The sequence below is a fragment of the Protopterus annectens genome, chromosome 7.part0 (genome assembly GCF_019279795.1).
Source record: "Protopterus annectens isolate FY-2018-M chromosome 7.part0, PAN1.0, whole genome shotgun sequence".
NCBI lineage: Eukaryota > Metazoa > Chordata > Ceratodontiformes > Protopteridae > Protopterus > Protopterus annectens.
Genome location: NC_056739.1, coordinates 814865255 through 814883301, shown reverse-complemented (window position 1 = coordinate 814883301; position 18047 = coordinate 814865255). Strand labels below are relative to the sequence as shown.

Here is an 18047-nt window from a genome sequence, read left to right as displayed (position 1 = left end):
TTACCACATCTGGATCTGTGCCCCGAGAAACTTTCTCATCATTCTATTAACCTTTGCTTCAGATAAGCTCCTGGGGGACCTAACGGATGAACTTGTGGAAGGTGGTCTGGAGGGGTTTCCTCATTGTCTCTTGTAAAAATGGAGAATATAGTCGAGTAGAAATTGGTTCCAGGGAAAATTGTGGAGTTTGGGTCCAACTAAATTTCTTTCTGGAAGTTGTAAGATCCAAGGGTGCTGTCAGAACTGGTTTCTTAAGAGATTTTTCTTGGTGGTTCAGGTACCAGAATTGAACAAAGAGAACAGTCAGGGGACCATTTCCTGGTCTCCTTTTCTGGAGTCCCAGATGACAACGAAGCAGAACAGGAAGGTAGCAAACCTTTCAGCACCAGTTTATCTCTCCTGTCACATAAAGCATGGGAGTTAAATCCCAAACAGACAGAACACTCAACTTCCAGATGGGCTGTAGTGAAATAATAAACAAACTCTTTGTGGGCATCAGAATTAGAGATCATATGCCCACAGGAAGTGCATTTCTTAAAGCCCATAGGCTTGTTGGTCATGTCAAAGGACAGGTGAAAAGAGTAGAAGTGGGTTTTTTTTTTTTTTTTTTGAGACACAGCAGTGGGAAAAAAGAATACCAACAATGGTAATTCAAAAATACCTTACAGTTGGGTAGAAAGAAAAAGGAAGAGTAGCACCGATGTAGAAAGGCCCAAGAGAAAAAAATGAAAATTCCATCGTTAGCAACCCCACTAACTATATTTAGAGACAAAGGGAGAAAGAGATAAGTATAATTAAGCAAAACTCACAAATAATTAGAAGAGAGAATTCTACTTGACACCTTAGCTTGAGAGCTGTCTGAATGATGTGGCAGCCAATAACACCTGATGTATGTGTATCAGGCCATTATAGGAAAATGAAGAGCTTGAAAACTGGATTTGTGAGTCTAGTAAAAGCAGCAGAGACTAAGTTGGATCAGAGACTCATCAGTTGGGGAATGAATGAAAATGACATCAGATCAGAAATTTAGACAGCAGAAAGCAAATATTCACCAGTTTATGCAATACTGAATTATCATTCTTTCCTGTTATTTATGTAAGGCAGCTAAAGTGAAACTATTCCCAAAGAGTTAGTTGCTGGAAAAATCTTTATAGCACTGACTATTTAATATACTGTCACAATGTGTAAAATTATGGGTGGTGAACAACAGTGAGAAGTACAGAATCTGTACTGTCTAGTCCGTGAAAGGCAGAGACAAATTATTTTCTGATGGAATGAGATTTGAAAAGAAAAAAATGCTCAAGTCTTTATTATATGCGACAGGAAAACAAGTGAAAATTAAAAATAATGGTAACATACTGTGAAGCGCTTCAGGGCACTAAATACTGAGGTGAACCTATAGGAAGAAAAACATTAACTACATTCGCAGATGGAATTTTATGTTAAAAGAGAATTATTTATTTATTTTATTTTTATTTATTTTACATTTGTTAACTGGGGAAGTCTGACTGGATACCGGTCCATTTTCAGCAGACACCCAGGGAGAAAAGCTCCACATAACACTAAGAATGAATACATCCAAGAATACATTTAGGCATACATAAGCAAGCATTAACATTTTCTAGGTAGTTGCTCCACATAACACTGAGTGAATACATCCAAGAATACATATAGGCATACATAAGCAAGCATTAACAATTTCTAGGTAGTTGCAATAGTGAATGATGTGTGAAGTAAAGCTTGAGTTACCTTTTTTTTTTTTTTTTACTAGAAGGTTGCTCTTTCTGTTCAGAATTTTACATTAGTTACACAGGTCTACTGGCACTGAAAAAGACTTATCACTGGAATAGTTGGATTATGACAGATTCCTAGCAACAGTGCCGAGTACGGATTAACCTGGGGAGTAGCATGAGCAAAACCAATTATTTAAGTAATGGGTTGTGAGGAGTTTTTTAAATTGGAGATGGGAGGTAATAGAAGTTAACTGGATTGGGAGTGTGTTCCAGATGTTGGCAATGAAGCAGGCAAAGAGAGATTTCCCAGCTTCATTTTTATGTTTGAGGACACTGATTAGGTTTTGATTATTGGATCTTAAGGCTCTAGTGGTGGTATAGTGATGAATTAAGTGCTAAAGGGCTTTTTTTTTTTCCTGGAAGGTAGTAGAGCTTGTGAGTTAAGAGCAGGTTTAGTAGGAGTAGCCGAGGTAGCTCAAGCCAGTTTAGTTGCTTGAGGGCAAGGCAGTGATGGGATCTAGGAGTGGTATCTGTGGCTTGGCAATCTTGTTGTAACAAGACTCCATTTTGTTTAGTTTGTTGTGGCTAAGATTGGTAAAGATAGGGGAGGCATAAAGGAGAACAGATAGTCGAGTCCTTGCAATAGTGGCTTTGGTATGTGTGGTGATGAACTGTTTGTTCCGATAAAGGAGACTTAAGTTTTTTTGTTAACTTTCTTTATAGTGTGTGTGTGGTTGGGTTGATCTTTATGTTGTCTTTAGATGTAATGGTAAAGTCGTTGTTTAGAAAGATCTGACTTTAATAAAAGCTGTGCCTGTAGGGTACAGCAAGTAAAATTGCTAGCACACATTTAAGAGGATTAACTGAAAAAAGTCATGTCTGTAACATATAATGGGAACTGAGGCAAGAACTCATGCTGCAATGCAGTGGTAATTGTTATGAAAACGAGAGATACGAGAATCGAGCCCATAGGCAAAAAAATTCACTCTTTGTGCAGTAGTCAAAGCTTTTTACATAAAAAATCCTTTCCCACATTTTAATCAGTACTGTGGAATCTGTGCAAGGAAATATCTTCCCAACATGTTTAAATAGAAAAGAAATATAAAAATGAGTTGTATGCTTGTACCCTGAAAGTGGAAAGAACTGACATAGTGAAGTCTGAAAATGCATCTGAGGCAAGAAGACAAGAGTGCATACTGGGTTTTGGAAAGAAATGTTGAGAATTAACTGCAAACCTAATGGTGTAACCTGGTGGCCAGAACATACATCAATGTGCACACAAGCTCTCTGTTCAGAGTCAGCCAATTCTAGAGCTTCAAATTTATTCGAGGGAAAACACAACACAGCACCAGTACAATTAAACACACTGACCATTAATTGAAGGCAAACAGTTCCATATCAATGCATATTGAAGAATTTTAGTTACAGCTAAGTTGGGATCTGGAATAATGAGTGAACGAGGAAGTTGGAATCTCAAATGGTCTAACGTAATATAAGCAAACAAATGTACCAAATTATTACTAACAGTTTTGTTAAAATATTTGCACACTTGGGCTGTAAAATGTATTTATTCAACATTTGTTTACCAGGAAAGTCTGACTTGTACAGAGCTCATTTACAGTGGAGGCCCAAGAAACACTCCAGATGCATGGCTTTGGAATGTGGGAAGAAACTACAGCACCCAGAGAAAACCCACACAAACACAGGGAAGACATGCAGACACTGCACAGAAGGCACCCCAGCCAAGAATCAAACGAGAGATCCTCTTGCTGTGAGGCGACAATGCTAACCACTGCGCCACTCACCAAATCATCAAACCAAGGAGCTTCACACAGGTGTAAATTATCTATCACTTTTAGGGCATCCTCTTTAACAATATTTCATTGGTTTAGGCACATTTCTTCAGTTATGGTAAATATTTCTTCACATTCAAATTAACGTTCTTTTTGAAAAAACTGCACCATATGACATGCAAATCACTGCAGCTAGCTCACTGGTGTTAAAGTTATGTACTCCATCTCTGACAGTGAGGTACACTGAAAACACTACTAAGGATGTGCGCTAAAAAATATCTTTACAATTTACTGGCACTGAAAAGTACGCTCTTCTGAGGCTTTTGAGGATTGACGAGCTTACGCTTTCCTTTGTTAGGCAGATAAGTTCCCTTTGGGAGAAAAAAAAAACTTACATTTGCTTAATTTTGTAGATGTTTTATGCATTTCCTCTTCAGGATAGTTATTTTAAATCTAGAAGTGTTGTGCTTTAATGGACTGTCTTGAGAATGTAACAAACGTTTAAACAGAGTGCTAATTTTAAAGGTGGTGTAAAGTAAATGAAAACATTTCTTCTGTGAAAAAAGTGTGTTTATTTTACTTTTGAAGTGCTTTTTACAGCGTTTTTCTATGAAAAAAGTATGTTTTGTGGACTGGGAGTGTTTAATGGCAATTGCTGCTCGTCTTCCTCAGGAAAGTGGCACCACTTTCAGCTTGACCATGGAACCTACCGGTCCCCACAGCTGGTCCTTCTTCCATTCACAAAAAGAAAAAAAGATAAGCAAACAGCCTTTGCCACCACAGCAGGCTAGCAATTTGCCTTAGCCAAAGGTGGGTGACACTGCTGTGGACATTTGTTGTACCTCAGACCAGTCTTCTTTTACCTGGATCCCTCTGGTGTAGCACCTACAGCCACTAAGGACCGGAGGTTAGCTATGTCCTCTGAGACTGTTGGGGGTCCCCTCAATGGGCAAAGGAGAGCCATTCTTGCCAGTCCTGGAAGACTGAACAGGGAAGGTTTCCCTGTTGTGTTAGAATGCTGTGCACATCCCTGGGAAGGTTGCTGCTGCCATTAGTAACATGGATTGCCCCATTTTCCCTGTCAAAAAGAAACAGAAAACCAAGTATGTATCTGCTCCTCCTCAATTTTCTTTGGATAGGAGTAATTTACTAGGTCTGGCTAAGGGTTTAATTTAGTCTACTGATCCTGCTTATAAAGCAGTTTTTGGTAAAAGAAAGAGGGGTTCCTCTTTTCCTAAAGAGATTCAAGATTCTGAATCTGAAGAGGAAGATGTAGGGACAGACACATTTTTTTCCCTTCAGATTTCTGATTCAGACTCGGAGGGCACCTTGGTTTCTGATTCTCCCAGATGGGTTTTCTGTTCCTCTGAATCTATGACTAGAATCTGCAAGTGTTTTCAGTGGGAGAACAAACACTGAGATTTCTCAGTCACTCAGAAAATACTATGGGTTATTACAGAAGAATCTTTCAGAACCTATACCCATTCCTCCTGTACTGTTGCTTTAGAGCATATGTGTGTGTGTGTTACTGTCTGCAATTTTCCTGATAGTCAGTCACCTGCTCCTAAACAGGCATACAGGAAGTACATAGTTGCTTAGCCTTTTTAAATTTTTATACAGTACTCCCAAATCTAACCCAGCAGCTATAGCTTTAATTGATCCATTTCCAATCTTACTCCATCCGATAAGAATGGAAAAATTACTAATAGATATGAGGAAGAATGTATACCTCTGCAACTTTGATTTTCAGAATTTTGAACTGTCAGGCTCATATGTTTAAGTTTGTTCTGACAAACTGAAAGTATGAGGAATGTTTTATCTTCAGTTTCTTCTTGTGAGGAAAAATCTGCTTTAAAGAACAAAAGTTTCTTCTATTGCACAAGTGGTTGTCATTTACAGTATGCGTATGACTCTATTGATATTTCTACCAGGCTGTGGCCACTGGTACTATTTTGAGGAGGTTTGTATGGCTGTATTTGCAGAACCTCCAAGAGGATGTTAAAAATTAAATTTTAACTTCTCCCCTGAAACAATTATAGTTGCAAACATTATACATCACTTATAAACCTTCCAGTCGTCAGTTAAGCATTATATGGCTCATTCAAATCCTGCTCTGCATATATTGTTCCCACAATTCCCATTTTTCCCATGAGGTTTGCTCCTTCCCTTTTCTGTGTTATCTCAGAGGTTTGACTAGGTTCCCGACTTCAGAACGATTTTGCTAGAATACCAGGATTTTATAGAGGCCCACAACCTTTTATGATTACCCAGACATGCAGTTTGTATATTCCCATACTATGCAGTTTTTACACATTCCGTCTGAATTCCAATGAAGTATTTCAGTTCTTGGTAATGCTGAAACTTGTGTGTCCACTTCCCAACCTGTCCATGCTTTGTTTTTTGCCTTACTGATTCTCGTAGGCTGGCAGTAATCTTTAAAACAAAACTTCTGTTAATTATTGTCTCTCTAACCTTGGTGTATACCGGTTTTGAATTGGAAATAGTATATTACTGAAAGTTGATAATATGGTCATAGGGTCTGTACATATGTATATGTCAGACCAAAAATAAGCTGCAACTCTGATTGGAGCAGGCTTTAAAAACTGTTAGAAATTCTATTGGAAAATGTAAATTTAAGAGGCAATTTAAGTGACTTACTAACATGAAATCTTTTGGAATAACTGAAGGAATTACATAATGTTAATCTTCCATTAAGCCTACAATTCCAATTAAGGATGATGTATTCATAAATTACTGCTTTTGTTTTACACTGTGTGAATAGATTTATTGTAGTAAGGATTCCATAGGCATAAAGAGTATAGACAGCAGCAATACACACTTTAGTATATACACTGACAGCTGTATATCAATCCACTTGGCTTCCAAGTCACTGTTAGCATAATTTTCAGCAAATAGTGATAGCAAAAGATTATAGTTGTACTGACAAGAAGAAATATATTACCCCCCCCCCCGTACTGAGACTAGACTATTTTCAAATAAAGCAGCAATTGGTAAAAAAGGGTACATACCTGGAAACATTTTTTTAACCAACACTCTGTAATTTTAAGTACCCTATTTAAAAGGTTTTATGGGTTAGTAGGGTAATGGCAAATATTTCCAGACAGGACGACTTTGGTAATACATAGTATTACTGGATGATTTTTTGTGATTTACAAACAGTTTTTACAGAGGCATGTTCAGAAAGCATAGTAATGATGCAGATTAAGTTTTTATTTTCATTATGGGCAACAGGACATGTTTATAAGGATCCCACCACTGATCTGTGCATAAAGGACTTATCTGAAGATGAAAATGTGGTTTAGTGAAGAAAACGAGAAACTGAAAGTAGACAAGTAGCAGGAAAAGTCATAGCACTGTGAGGCAGTATAGCAAATGTGCAGTTACATTCTGTGATCTGCAGCACTGTAACGTGTTGTACATACAGAAGATATCTAGTGAGAGTATACCACAGTGTTATTTAAGAGGGTGTAATTAATTGGGTGTGGAGTGGCAGATATAAAATTAACAACTGGAGAGCTGAGGAACTGGGTTGTTGGAGTGAAGCAAAGCAGACTACACCTCCCAGCAACAGGATGGGGAATTGGGCTGTAAGGGAGCAAGACGGACTATACCTCCCATAAGCAGGAGTCAATCAGCCTGCTCATATGCAGAATAAACAGACAAAAATGGCAGTAGCTGTTACGTGACCTATTTAAAATGCAAGACCAATCTCTTTACTACTATCCCACAGGTGGATAAATTACATCCAGCTTCCTAGGGCCTATACATTTGACAACCCTTTTACATGCTGCTGCCTGCAAAATGACCTGCAACTGGTGGACTGATTTACATTAGGCTTCATTATATCTCAGAAGTTCCTTCTGTAATCCATAGTTAAAGTCAATGCTTCTATCAGGGAGTAAAATATTTGGGGAGTTTCACTTGTCAAACGGGATAACTCACCTTCTTGGAATTGGTCTTCAAGTACCATCTGACAAGATGAACAGTCTTCTGTGCAGTTTTTTTAAAAAAATTGAAAAAACAGAGGTGAGGGTCCTAACCAAAACAATCTCTGACCTCAGAAGTCTTAGCTACCAGGACAGACAGTAATCCTTGCCTCTGTACTCAGTGCACCTAGGCTGATAAAGAGGGAGGTGTCCCTTGTTTACGTTGTCCTCAGAGATCCTGCTATTCTTGACCTCCTTTCTTCTTCAATAAGTCAAACAGTGCAGCCAAGATTAGAACAGGACATCTCAACCCACATCAGAAGAAAAAACTAGACAGAAGGATGGGTTCATCACCCAAGCACTTCCTTCTGGTTTGGAATAGACTCCCCCTACAGGTAAATGCAATGTGAATTACAGACCTTGCTCTTCTTGAATGGGGTGGTACAGCCAAAGTGCACATGGTCTCCACCTTGCATATCCTATGAATTTTTGGCCTCATTACAAGCATGAAGTCTTAACATCCAAAAGAAGCAAACACTTTAATGAGAATGGCCAAATGGCTTTCTGCAAAAGCAGTGAATAAAAGACATCACCAGAAAGCCACTGTGCTGGACATCACAATCATGCTTTGATATAAACATGAAAGCTGAACTTGAATAAACTCCTAAGCTAACAAAAGAGGAATCAGTTTTGACTCGGACAAGAATACTGGAAGAAGCTGAAGTAAATATCACTGCCAGAAGAACATATTATGCTCTTACCTGAGATTGCCAAGCTGATGGACTGGGTTCAAGGGACAGACAAAACCTTGCAGAGCCTCTATATAATCTGGACGGCTCATCTGTTCCACCAGAAACCTCATCTGCATCTGTAGGACAAACAGTTTTACTTCAGAAACTATGGAAACAAACTGCTCATCTACTTAAAATGACATAGGGTATAAATTGTGAAAAACAATACACACAAAACTCATTTTATATTGGACTACATGGTATTTAAATAGACTAATAATACTTGAACTCTGTCCCTTTCATCACAGCAGTAGAGGGATCCCCCTTCAGTGATCCATTCTGAGACCATTATTTTCCTTTCATGTGAACACGATTTAAGACAGCCAGGAAAAATCACCTACAGAAACAAACTGACTCCAAATTCACTGGCTGCTCTAAATCCCTACTTAAACTGAAAGGAATCAGCCAAGTTTCAACAGTTTGCAGACATGGCTACCTACCAGTGATCTTATTCTCAATGCCGACGCACCTCTCCGAAAAACATGTCTCATTATTTTATATCAAACTTAAGTTTGAAACAGAAGAACTACAGAAGGTGGTCATGGTCCAAAAGATCAAATGCCTTGGTGAGATCTCCAAATACTACTACTGTGAGAAGGTTTTTGTCCAAACATCCTTTAGAATGTAGCTTGTTAAGGTGTAGAAAGCATCGTGACCAGAATCCATGCTACTGGGGGAAAAGATAGCATGACATTGTTTTTCTGTATCCTGTTAACAGGGTAAAAATATTTTTAAAGGCCTTTCCTAGAATAGGTAGTTTTGATATTGATCGGAAGTTTTTAGAACCCTTTGGTTGATTGTTTTGCTATGGGTTGACTTTAGCTATCTTCCATTCATTAGGCATGTTTTTGGAAAGGCAGGTGTTACAGAGGTGCTGGACAGGGACAGTGATATTTTCTTTGGATACTGCTGAAAACTAAGGTAAACATGTGCTCCTGTACTTGTGTAAACCTCTCTTACTACAATCATACAGTATGCTATTAATGGTGTTTAGTGTTAAAACACAAGCAATTTTCTTTAACCAATGGCTTTACAGTGGCTATTTATTAAGCTTAACTATATCCTGCTCCTTGACAATAACAGAACCATTTCCAGGTAATCAGCATACACTGAGATCAATGAGCAGAACTAGAAGGTAAACACAAAAATGATAATGAATGAAGGTGGACCTGATACTAAACCTTGTGGCACACCCGATTAAACAAAAGTATAATTTGAAGTATCCCCCAAGCTAATGGCAATGACACTGGATAATTATACCATGTGGGATATTGTCAAATGCCTTTGATAAATCAAGCTGGATAACTGTGACCTTTGGGACCCGGTAAATTTCTGCATGGTCTGATGCATTTGCCTGTGGTAGGTTTGCAGTAGTGACAGTATTGTGAATTTTCCTACAGGATTTGTGCTTCAGAACTTTTTTACAGCTATAGGTATCTGATTAAAATTGCCCCTCTGTTTATCTTGCAACTAGCTTTCTCTGTTCTTTAAGTCTATCATCCTTCTTTTGGCTGTTCTCGTTAGGGGTCGCCACAGCGGATCATCTGTTTCCATTTCTTCCTGTCCTCTGCATCTTGCTCTGTCACACCAGCCACCTGCATGTCCTCTCTCACCACATCCATAAACCTTATCTTAGGCCTTTCTCTTTTCCTGTTATCTGACAGCTTCATCCTTAGCATCTTTTTCCCCAATATACTCTGCATCCCTCCTCAGCACATGTCCAAACCAACATAATCTTGCCTCTCTGGCTTTGTCTCCAAACCTTCCAACCTGGGGACCCTCTAACATACTTATTCCTAATCCTGTCCACCCTCGTTGCACCCAGTGCAAATCTTAACATCTTTAATATTGCCACGTCCAGCTCTGACTCCTGCCTTTTTGTCAGTGACACTGTCTCCAACTCATATAACATAACTGGTCTCACTACCCTCTTGTAGACCTTCCCTTTCACTCCTACTGGTACTAGTCTGTCACAAATCACTCCTGACACTCTTCTCCACCCACTCCATCCTGCCTGTACTCTCTTCTTCACCTCTCTTCCACACTCACCATTACTCTGAACTGTTGACCCAAGTATTTAAACTCATCCACCTTCGCCACCTCTACTCTCTACATACTCACTATTCCTCTATCCTCCCTCTCACTCACACACATATATTCTGTATCAGTCCTGCTGACCTTCATTCTTCTTCTATCTAGAGCATATCTCCACATCTCCAGGGTCTCCTCCACCTGTTCCCTACTCTCACTACAGATCACAATGTCATCTGCAAACATCATAGTTCACGGGGACTCCTGTCTGATCTTGTATGTCAACCTGTCCATCACCATTGCAAATAAGAAAGGGCTCAGAGCGGAGCCTTGATGTAATCCCAACTCCACCTTAAATGCATCCGTCACTCCCACCCACAGACCTCACCACTGTCACACTACCCTCGTACATATACTGTACCACTCTTACATACTTCTCTGACACTCCTGACTTCCTCATATAATACCACAACTCCTCTCTAGGCGCCCTGTCATATGCTTTCTTTAAGTCCACAAAGACACAGTGCATCTCCTTCTGACCTCTGTATTTTGCCATCAATACTCTCAGAGTAAACATCGCATCTGTAATGCTCTTTCCTGGCATAAAACCATACTGCTGATCACTAATCATCACCTCCCTTCTTAACCTAGCTTCCACTACTCTTTCCCATAACTTCATGCTATGAATTATCAATTTAATCCCTCTGTGGTTACTACAGCTCTGCACATCACCCTTACTCTTAAAAATCGGTACCAAAACACTTTCTCCATTCCTCAGGCATCCTCTCACTTTCCAAGATTTCATTAAACAATCTAGTTTAAAACTCCACTGCCATTTCACCTAAACACCTCCATGCTTCCACAGGTATGTCATCTGGACCAACAGCCTTGCCATTCTTCATCCTCTTCATAGCTATCCTTACTTCCTCCTTGCTAATCCACTGCACTTCATGATTCACTATCAGCACATCATCCAACTTTCTCTCCCTCTCATTCTCTTCATTCATCAGCCCCTCAAAGTACTCTTTCCATCTGCTCAACACACTCTCCTCGCTTGTGAGTACGTTTCCCTCATTATCCTTTATCACCTTTACCTGCTGCACATCTTTCCTAGCTCGGTCCCTCTGTCTAGCCAATCGGTACAGGTCCTTTTCTCCCTACTTAGTGTCCAACCTTTCATACAACTCTTCATATGCCTTATCCTTAGCCTTCGCCACCTCTCTCTTTGCCATGCACCTCATCTCCTTATATTCCTGTCTACTTTCTTCATCTCTCTGACAATCCCACTTCTTCGCCAACCTCTTTCTCTGTATACTCTCCTGTACTTCCTCATTCCACCACCAGGTCTCCTTGTCCTCCTTCCTCTTTCCAGATGTCACACCAAGCACCTTTCTAGCCATCTCCCTTACTAGCTCTGCTGTAGTTACCCAGCTATTCAGTAACTCAGCACTGCCACCCAGTGCCTGTCTTAACTCTTCCCTGAACTCCACCTCACAATTACCCTTTTTCAGTTTCCACCATTTGATCCTTGGTGCTGCCCTCACACTCCTCCTCCTCCTCTTCTTGATCACCAATATCATCCTACAAACCACCATCCTAAGCTGCCTAATTAAGTCTATCCTATTGAAGCATTAAGATAAAAGTATTTGAAAATCTAACCATAGGGTTTTGAGCTTGTGTGTCTCAGGCAGGTATGTGTCTTGCACTGAGGAGCATTCTACCTTCACCAAGGATGATGCCGCAGTATAAACAAAAGATAACTGACTTCAATAACTGGCTTAGTTTCTGGTGTCCTTCCAGGGGATTCAATATTTGTCAGCATGGGAGGACATGATTAACAGAACACGTTGCTTTGCAAAGGATGGTCTGCACCTGTCTCCCCTAGGGCTCTGAATACTGGCTAAAACTTTATCCACACCCTTACAGCTTTTTTTACACAATGCCAAACTGACAAACCTACTGACACAGCAAATAAAAACCCAAAGAAACCTAAAGTGTTACTGCTTAATGCTAGAAGCCTTAACAAGCAACTCCACACCCTACAAGCTGTCCTCACTATGCAAAATATAGACTGCCGTGCCATTACCAAAACATGGTTTAACTTCACAGAAAGTACTCCAGTAGTACAAGACTACAGTACCTTCAACAAATTTGGACCATCAGTTGCACAGACAGGGAGAAAAGATGGAGTTGTCTCAATCTATATTAGCAACAGGCATAACTCTTATATTGGTTAAAAAGGATGATGCCCTGGAATTTATCCACGTGCAAATCACCATGGACAAAGTCCCATACCATATCCTAGCAAGCTATAGGTCACACACTATGTCCCTAGAATTCCACAGCTCATACCTAGACCTACTGGAGCCCCTCACCATTAAACCAAATACCTTACTCATCAGAGGGAGACTTAAACTACTTCTCTATAGACTGGGAAAAATGCACTGCCTCGTACCCGCAGGCAAGACCATTCTTTTACTTTATCAGCACAAATACCCTAGACCAGAGAGTGTGCACACCCACCAGAAGTTCAAACATACTGGACCTGATACTTGCCACTATGGGAAGAGTGCTGCAACCCCCCTGCCCCACGCCCATATCACATCCTCACTGGTGAGGTCAGGCCACAAAGCTGTCTCCTTCAAAATAAAAATCAACTCTGTAACCCTAGCAAACCCTGTAACAGTTAAGATCTACTCCAAAGCAGCCACCACCCTATCAAGTGATAGTTTATCAAAATTCAACATCCCTCCCATCCCCAAATTCACAACAACCTATGTAGAATTGTTCATAGATATCCTGTACAACCATATAAATGGCTGTACAGAGGCTGGTTTACCCACTATAAGTAAGCCCAAAACTAACAACAAACCACAGTGGTGGAATCCTAATCTTAAAAAGGTACATCACAAAAGAAAAAAGTCATGGATAAAATCAGGAACAGCAACTCCCACAATAATAGGAGTTCTCTAATTAAACTAGACAGGAAATTAAGAGGGCTAATTAAGCCCAACAAGGCCAATTACAAGGTCAAGACAGCCTCACAGGCTAAAGGCAATCACAAGGCCTTCTACAGCTATGTCTAAAACCTCAAAGGCACTATACATCAATGTGTCAAACTGGTGATCAGTGGTGCCACCTTCACTGAGCAGAGTGACAAGGTAATTTGCTGGCTGACAAATTCATTCACACTTCATCCACTCTACTCCCCCAGCCTCCCTCCATGAAATACCTACTAGCATAACCCCCCGAACTATTAACAGGGAATAGGTCCAGGTGGTGCTCGCTAAGGCCAAAAACACAACCTCAATGGGCCTCAACAAGATCCCAGGATGCCTCCTAAATAGCTGGAAACATGACCTGTATGGACCACTTGAGTCACTTTTTAACTATATCCTGAAGACAGGCTTTGTACCATGAGAACAGAGGAGTAAAACGATTTCCCACTTCATAAGGGTGGACCGTCTACAGACCGTTTAGTCTGATCAGTCCAATATGCAAAGCCATGGAATTAATTATTATGGAAGTGATCAACAAAGACATAGGCAAACTTCAGACACTGGCCCAAACCCAGTTTAGCTTTGCCAAGGGAAGACCATGCCCACTAAACCTGGTGGACTTCTTTCAGAAGGTCACCAAGGCAACTGATGAGGGGAAAACTGTGCATACCACATACCTGGATCTGGCTAAGGAGATTGATAAAATACCCCACTCGGGCATAGTTGACAAACTCACTGAACTGAACATTAATCCCTCAATAACTCACTGGATTGCCAGTTGGTTCGCAGACAGGACCCAGGAAGTCAGGACTGCTGACACTACCTCCGCTAAGAGACTGTTCACTAGTGGGGTACCTCAAAGACTCCATGCTGGAACTGCTCCTATTTGGAATCTACTTCTTGGAGGTACAGGCTAATGTCAAGGGCCTCTGGATAACCAACTTCACAGATGACTGCAAACTGGGAGCTATTAAAGATCCCCCCCCCCCATGACAAACATCTTACAAGAGGGTCCAAGACAGACACATGTCTGGTGCCAAAATCATGGACTAAAATTCAATGCCAAGAAATGGATTATAATGCTTTTTGGGAAAACTGCCACCCAGGTGAATTATTCCATCAATAAGACATCCCTAAGAGTTGACCCAGTAATCGGGGATCTGGGAACATATGTAGTCAGTAATCCCATCTTTGACCAACATGTGGCCAAGGTAGTAAGATAATCATTCTATGTCGCTCAACTTATAAGTAAGGGCATGGCTTCGAGGTCCAAGGAAGTCATAGTGTCACTTTATTCAGCCCTTATCAGACCCATCATTGAGTATAATGCCCCCTTCCGCATGTACCTAATTAGACATATGCAACAGTTGTAACACCCACAAAAGTTCCTTACCAAGAGAATCCAGGGTATAAACACATTGTCCTACATGGATCGACTTAAAGCATTCTCTCTATACTCTTGTTTCATACAGGTTACTGAGAGGCGATTTATGCCTGACATACAAGTTATCCTCAGATCCAGCATTGATGGACCTTTTGCACATAAGCAAAATGAACAGCATCAATACCAGATCCAAGGATTTGAATTTTGCTTGTGATATAAATAAGATACGTAAGCAAGACAGATGCATGTCTCAAAGGACCCTCATGCTCTGGAACAGGCACCCAACCATGTGAAGAAGAGTCTGTCCCTAACCCTATTTAAACACAACCTTGACCAATGGATGGTAAATCAGAAATTCACGCCAGGTCTGGGCCCCATGTCTCTGATAGAAGAAAAAATAATGGCCAAACTAACATACCTCCCCCCACATAACTTTTAGAAACTTCCTAACATGCCCCTCCTAATAAACGCCCATGATACTCAGGGAACACAATTGGGTTGGATTGCATGGCTAAGCTTATAAAGGCCCTGGTAGTTAGTTAGCCTACTATATGACCATGGACCTATGAACCCATGTGCTACTTCGAGGTTATTCTCCCAACCTAGGTCTTACATTTCCCGATGCAGGACAGACAAATGAAAGTACTACCCCAAAGTGTAAGACGTGCAGGCCAGGGGTTTTACCAGAGGTGACCAAGGAATTGGTTTCATAGTCTTTGGGATACATATAAAAGTACTGAGTACATTAAAGGGAATCAGGAGTCTGAACAAGTGAAGGAGGATAGATTAGACTTCAGTGAAACTATTCTTGGAGGTAAAACTCAGTAAAACATAAGAGGTGGTTGTACTGCTCACCAAGGTAGACATGTTGAATGCATGTTGTGGTGCATGTGAGAATCATTTCTCAGAGAAGACACCTGAGATGGCAGAAAGTAAGGCTAGACAGGAAAGACAGATGGCAAGAGAGGTGTTTGGAGGTACCACTCTCAGAAATGTTACCTGTATTAACAGCTAGCAGACAAACAAAAGAGAGGATGAGGAGTGTGATGACTGGCCACATCAATGGACAATGGAAACATTTGGGATAGACAGGATAATGAATGGGAAACCTGTCAGAGAGACCATGTATATGTAAGGGACAGACTTCATCTTTTGTAGAAGAGACAATGGTGTTGGGTTAGAAAGGTAAATCTCAATCAACAACTATACCATTAAACTAAGATCAAAAGAGAGAGAGACAGTAAAAGAAGATGATGCTGAATAGATACTGTTTTTATGCAGTAGGCATAAGTTAAAGTGAGATGCAGAAAAAATGAGTGATTCACAGTGTTGCTGGGTAGTCTGTGTAGTATAGTGATTCTGAGTTGGAAATGGGGGAACTGCCAACAGTTATCATTGCATCCTCTATGCTTCTAGTCCTCTGACATCAGTAATATAAGGATGCAAAAAAGAGTCAAGCTCTTCTTATCTTATTAAGTGTGCACCAAAGCACTCTTCCTCTGTGGAATAGTAGTTCTAAAGCTATTGTTCCACAGAATGTATACGTATCAGCTGCATCCTTTTCAGATTTCAGCGTAATAATTAATGAACCTGTAAGGATGTGTCATACATTCTGTCATTGCTTAAACCCCCTCTTCTGGCATTCCCAGCTCTTGTGTGTGTTTGTGTGTGTGTGTTTTTTTTATTCAGATATTCCCTCATTTCTAGACAAGGGACCATGTGCCTTTCCTGATAGTGCACAGGCTGTTACATCATGCACTGAGCTCAGAGGCATTTTTGCCTTCCACCACTCAAATTAAGTCCCCATCTTACTGTAAAAAAAAAAAAAAAAAAACAACTTGCCAGACAGGGAATGAAAATATAACAAAGAAATACTTATAAACATACTCTTACCAGACCTACAGGGATATTCATGTGCTGACAAAGGATACAGAGGCTATCCAAACAGACGGAGAGAGTGAGAGGGTATTCTCTGATAACTGTCTTTGACAACTGACAACTCTAAATGTTGGTAAAGGTACAAGTGCAAACTTTTGCCCTTAAATGGTCTAAAATCCTGAACCTCCTTATCACTGGAAAGCATAGGGAGTCCTGCAGCCAGATTAGATCCACCTAGTATCTTCAGAATTACCAGATCTGGGCCCACCATAGGATTCTAATACAGGTATCTGTAATCTTCATGAGCACTGTAGAACCGTTTTTAACAGCAAGCAACTCAGAATCTAGCTACAGGGATGTTGACTCAAAAATGTACTTAAAGATCTGAAAATTGAGGGAACTACTAATTGCTTTGGTTCTTTAAAACCCAGAAAATCTAAATACTTTTTATGGATTCTAAAATTTCTGGGAAACAAACTAAAAATGCTTCCTTTTAAAAGTTCAAAAGTTGTCCAAAGGAAATATATTCCACAGAAGAGTCTGAAGAAATGGTTTTCTTGTCAGCCCTGTAGTAGTCAACGGGACAGGAAATTTGTTAGGGATGTGAGGAATTTCTAAGCAATGTGATTCCTGTCTTCTTCTTTGGGCACAGACAGAACATATCCCTGATGCAGAGGGATGAAACTATGAAGAATTTCTTATCTGCAAAGCTTCTACATCCTCCTCATCAAAATTTTTATAATCAAACGCAAACTGAGCCAACATCTTCATAGACACAGTCTGGGCCTTAGGCATCAGCCCTATACCTCTGGTGAAAGATGATCTGTCCTGAATGGGGAATGAGCAGTTTATATGTTAAGACCAGCATTTTGGCTTCTTCATGTCAAATGCTAGGCATGTTTAAGGATGCACATAACTTAAGGGGGAAGAAACCAAAATTTTGGTGGGGCAGAATCTTTTTACAGGATCCTATGAAGCAACTCCACACTAAATACTGCAAGCACCTGACGACAGGCCAGTAAAACAGCAAGCCTGATTCCAATGTCCGTCACTGGAACTGTCAGAAAATATGCGGAACAGGCAAAAACAATTTGTTGAACTGGAGGTATGCAAGGTGGAACCTCACTAAGTCCGATACTCTCAGGCTCAGTGCGACAGACAAGGCCACTAAAGCTTCACACTCCTTGCTATCATTCTCTTTTAAGACTCCACTTTCTTGGACACTCCATTTTTGCATGATTCCTAGTCTTTAGGCTGCTGGCAGAAGGACCTCACTGACCTCAGGCAAATACCTGCAACCAGGCCTGCACATTTATCCCCCCCTGGTTCAAGGAGGCCTTTAAAAATAATACAGCTGCTCACAGAAAAAAGGCATTGCGAGTGAAAATACTTAGGTGGAATTTGCTTTGTGAGTGCTTAATTTAGTTGTCTCTTTCGGGGGACCTAATGAACCTCAGAACTTTTGAAATAAATATCCAATCCAAAATGAAA

General features: G+C 40.4%; 1 protein-coding gene across 1 annotated transcript in view; it reads right to left on the bottom strand.

Annotated features, from left to right (window-relative positions):
• The window catches only part of LOC122806106 (phosphatidylinositol 4,5-bisphosphate 3-kinase catalytic subunit alpha isoform-like), a 943896-nt gene that overhangs the window by 332550 nt on the left and 593299 nt on the right, over positions 1-18047 (bottom strand). The window contains exon 9 of the mRNA XM_044076344.1: positions 8235-8341. Coding sequence (XP_043932279.1) covers positions 8235-8341 — 107 coding nt within the window. The remainder of the gene's footprint in view (positions 1-8234; positions 8342-18047) is intronic.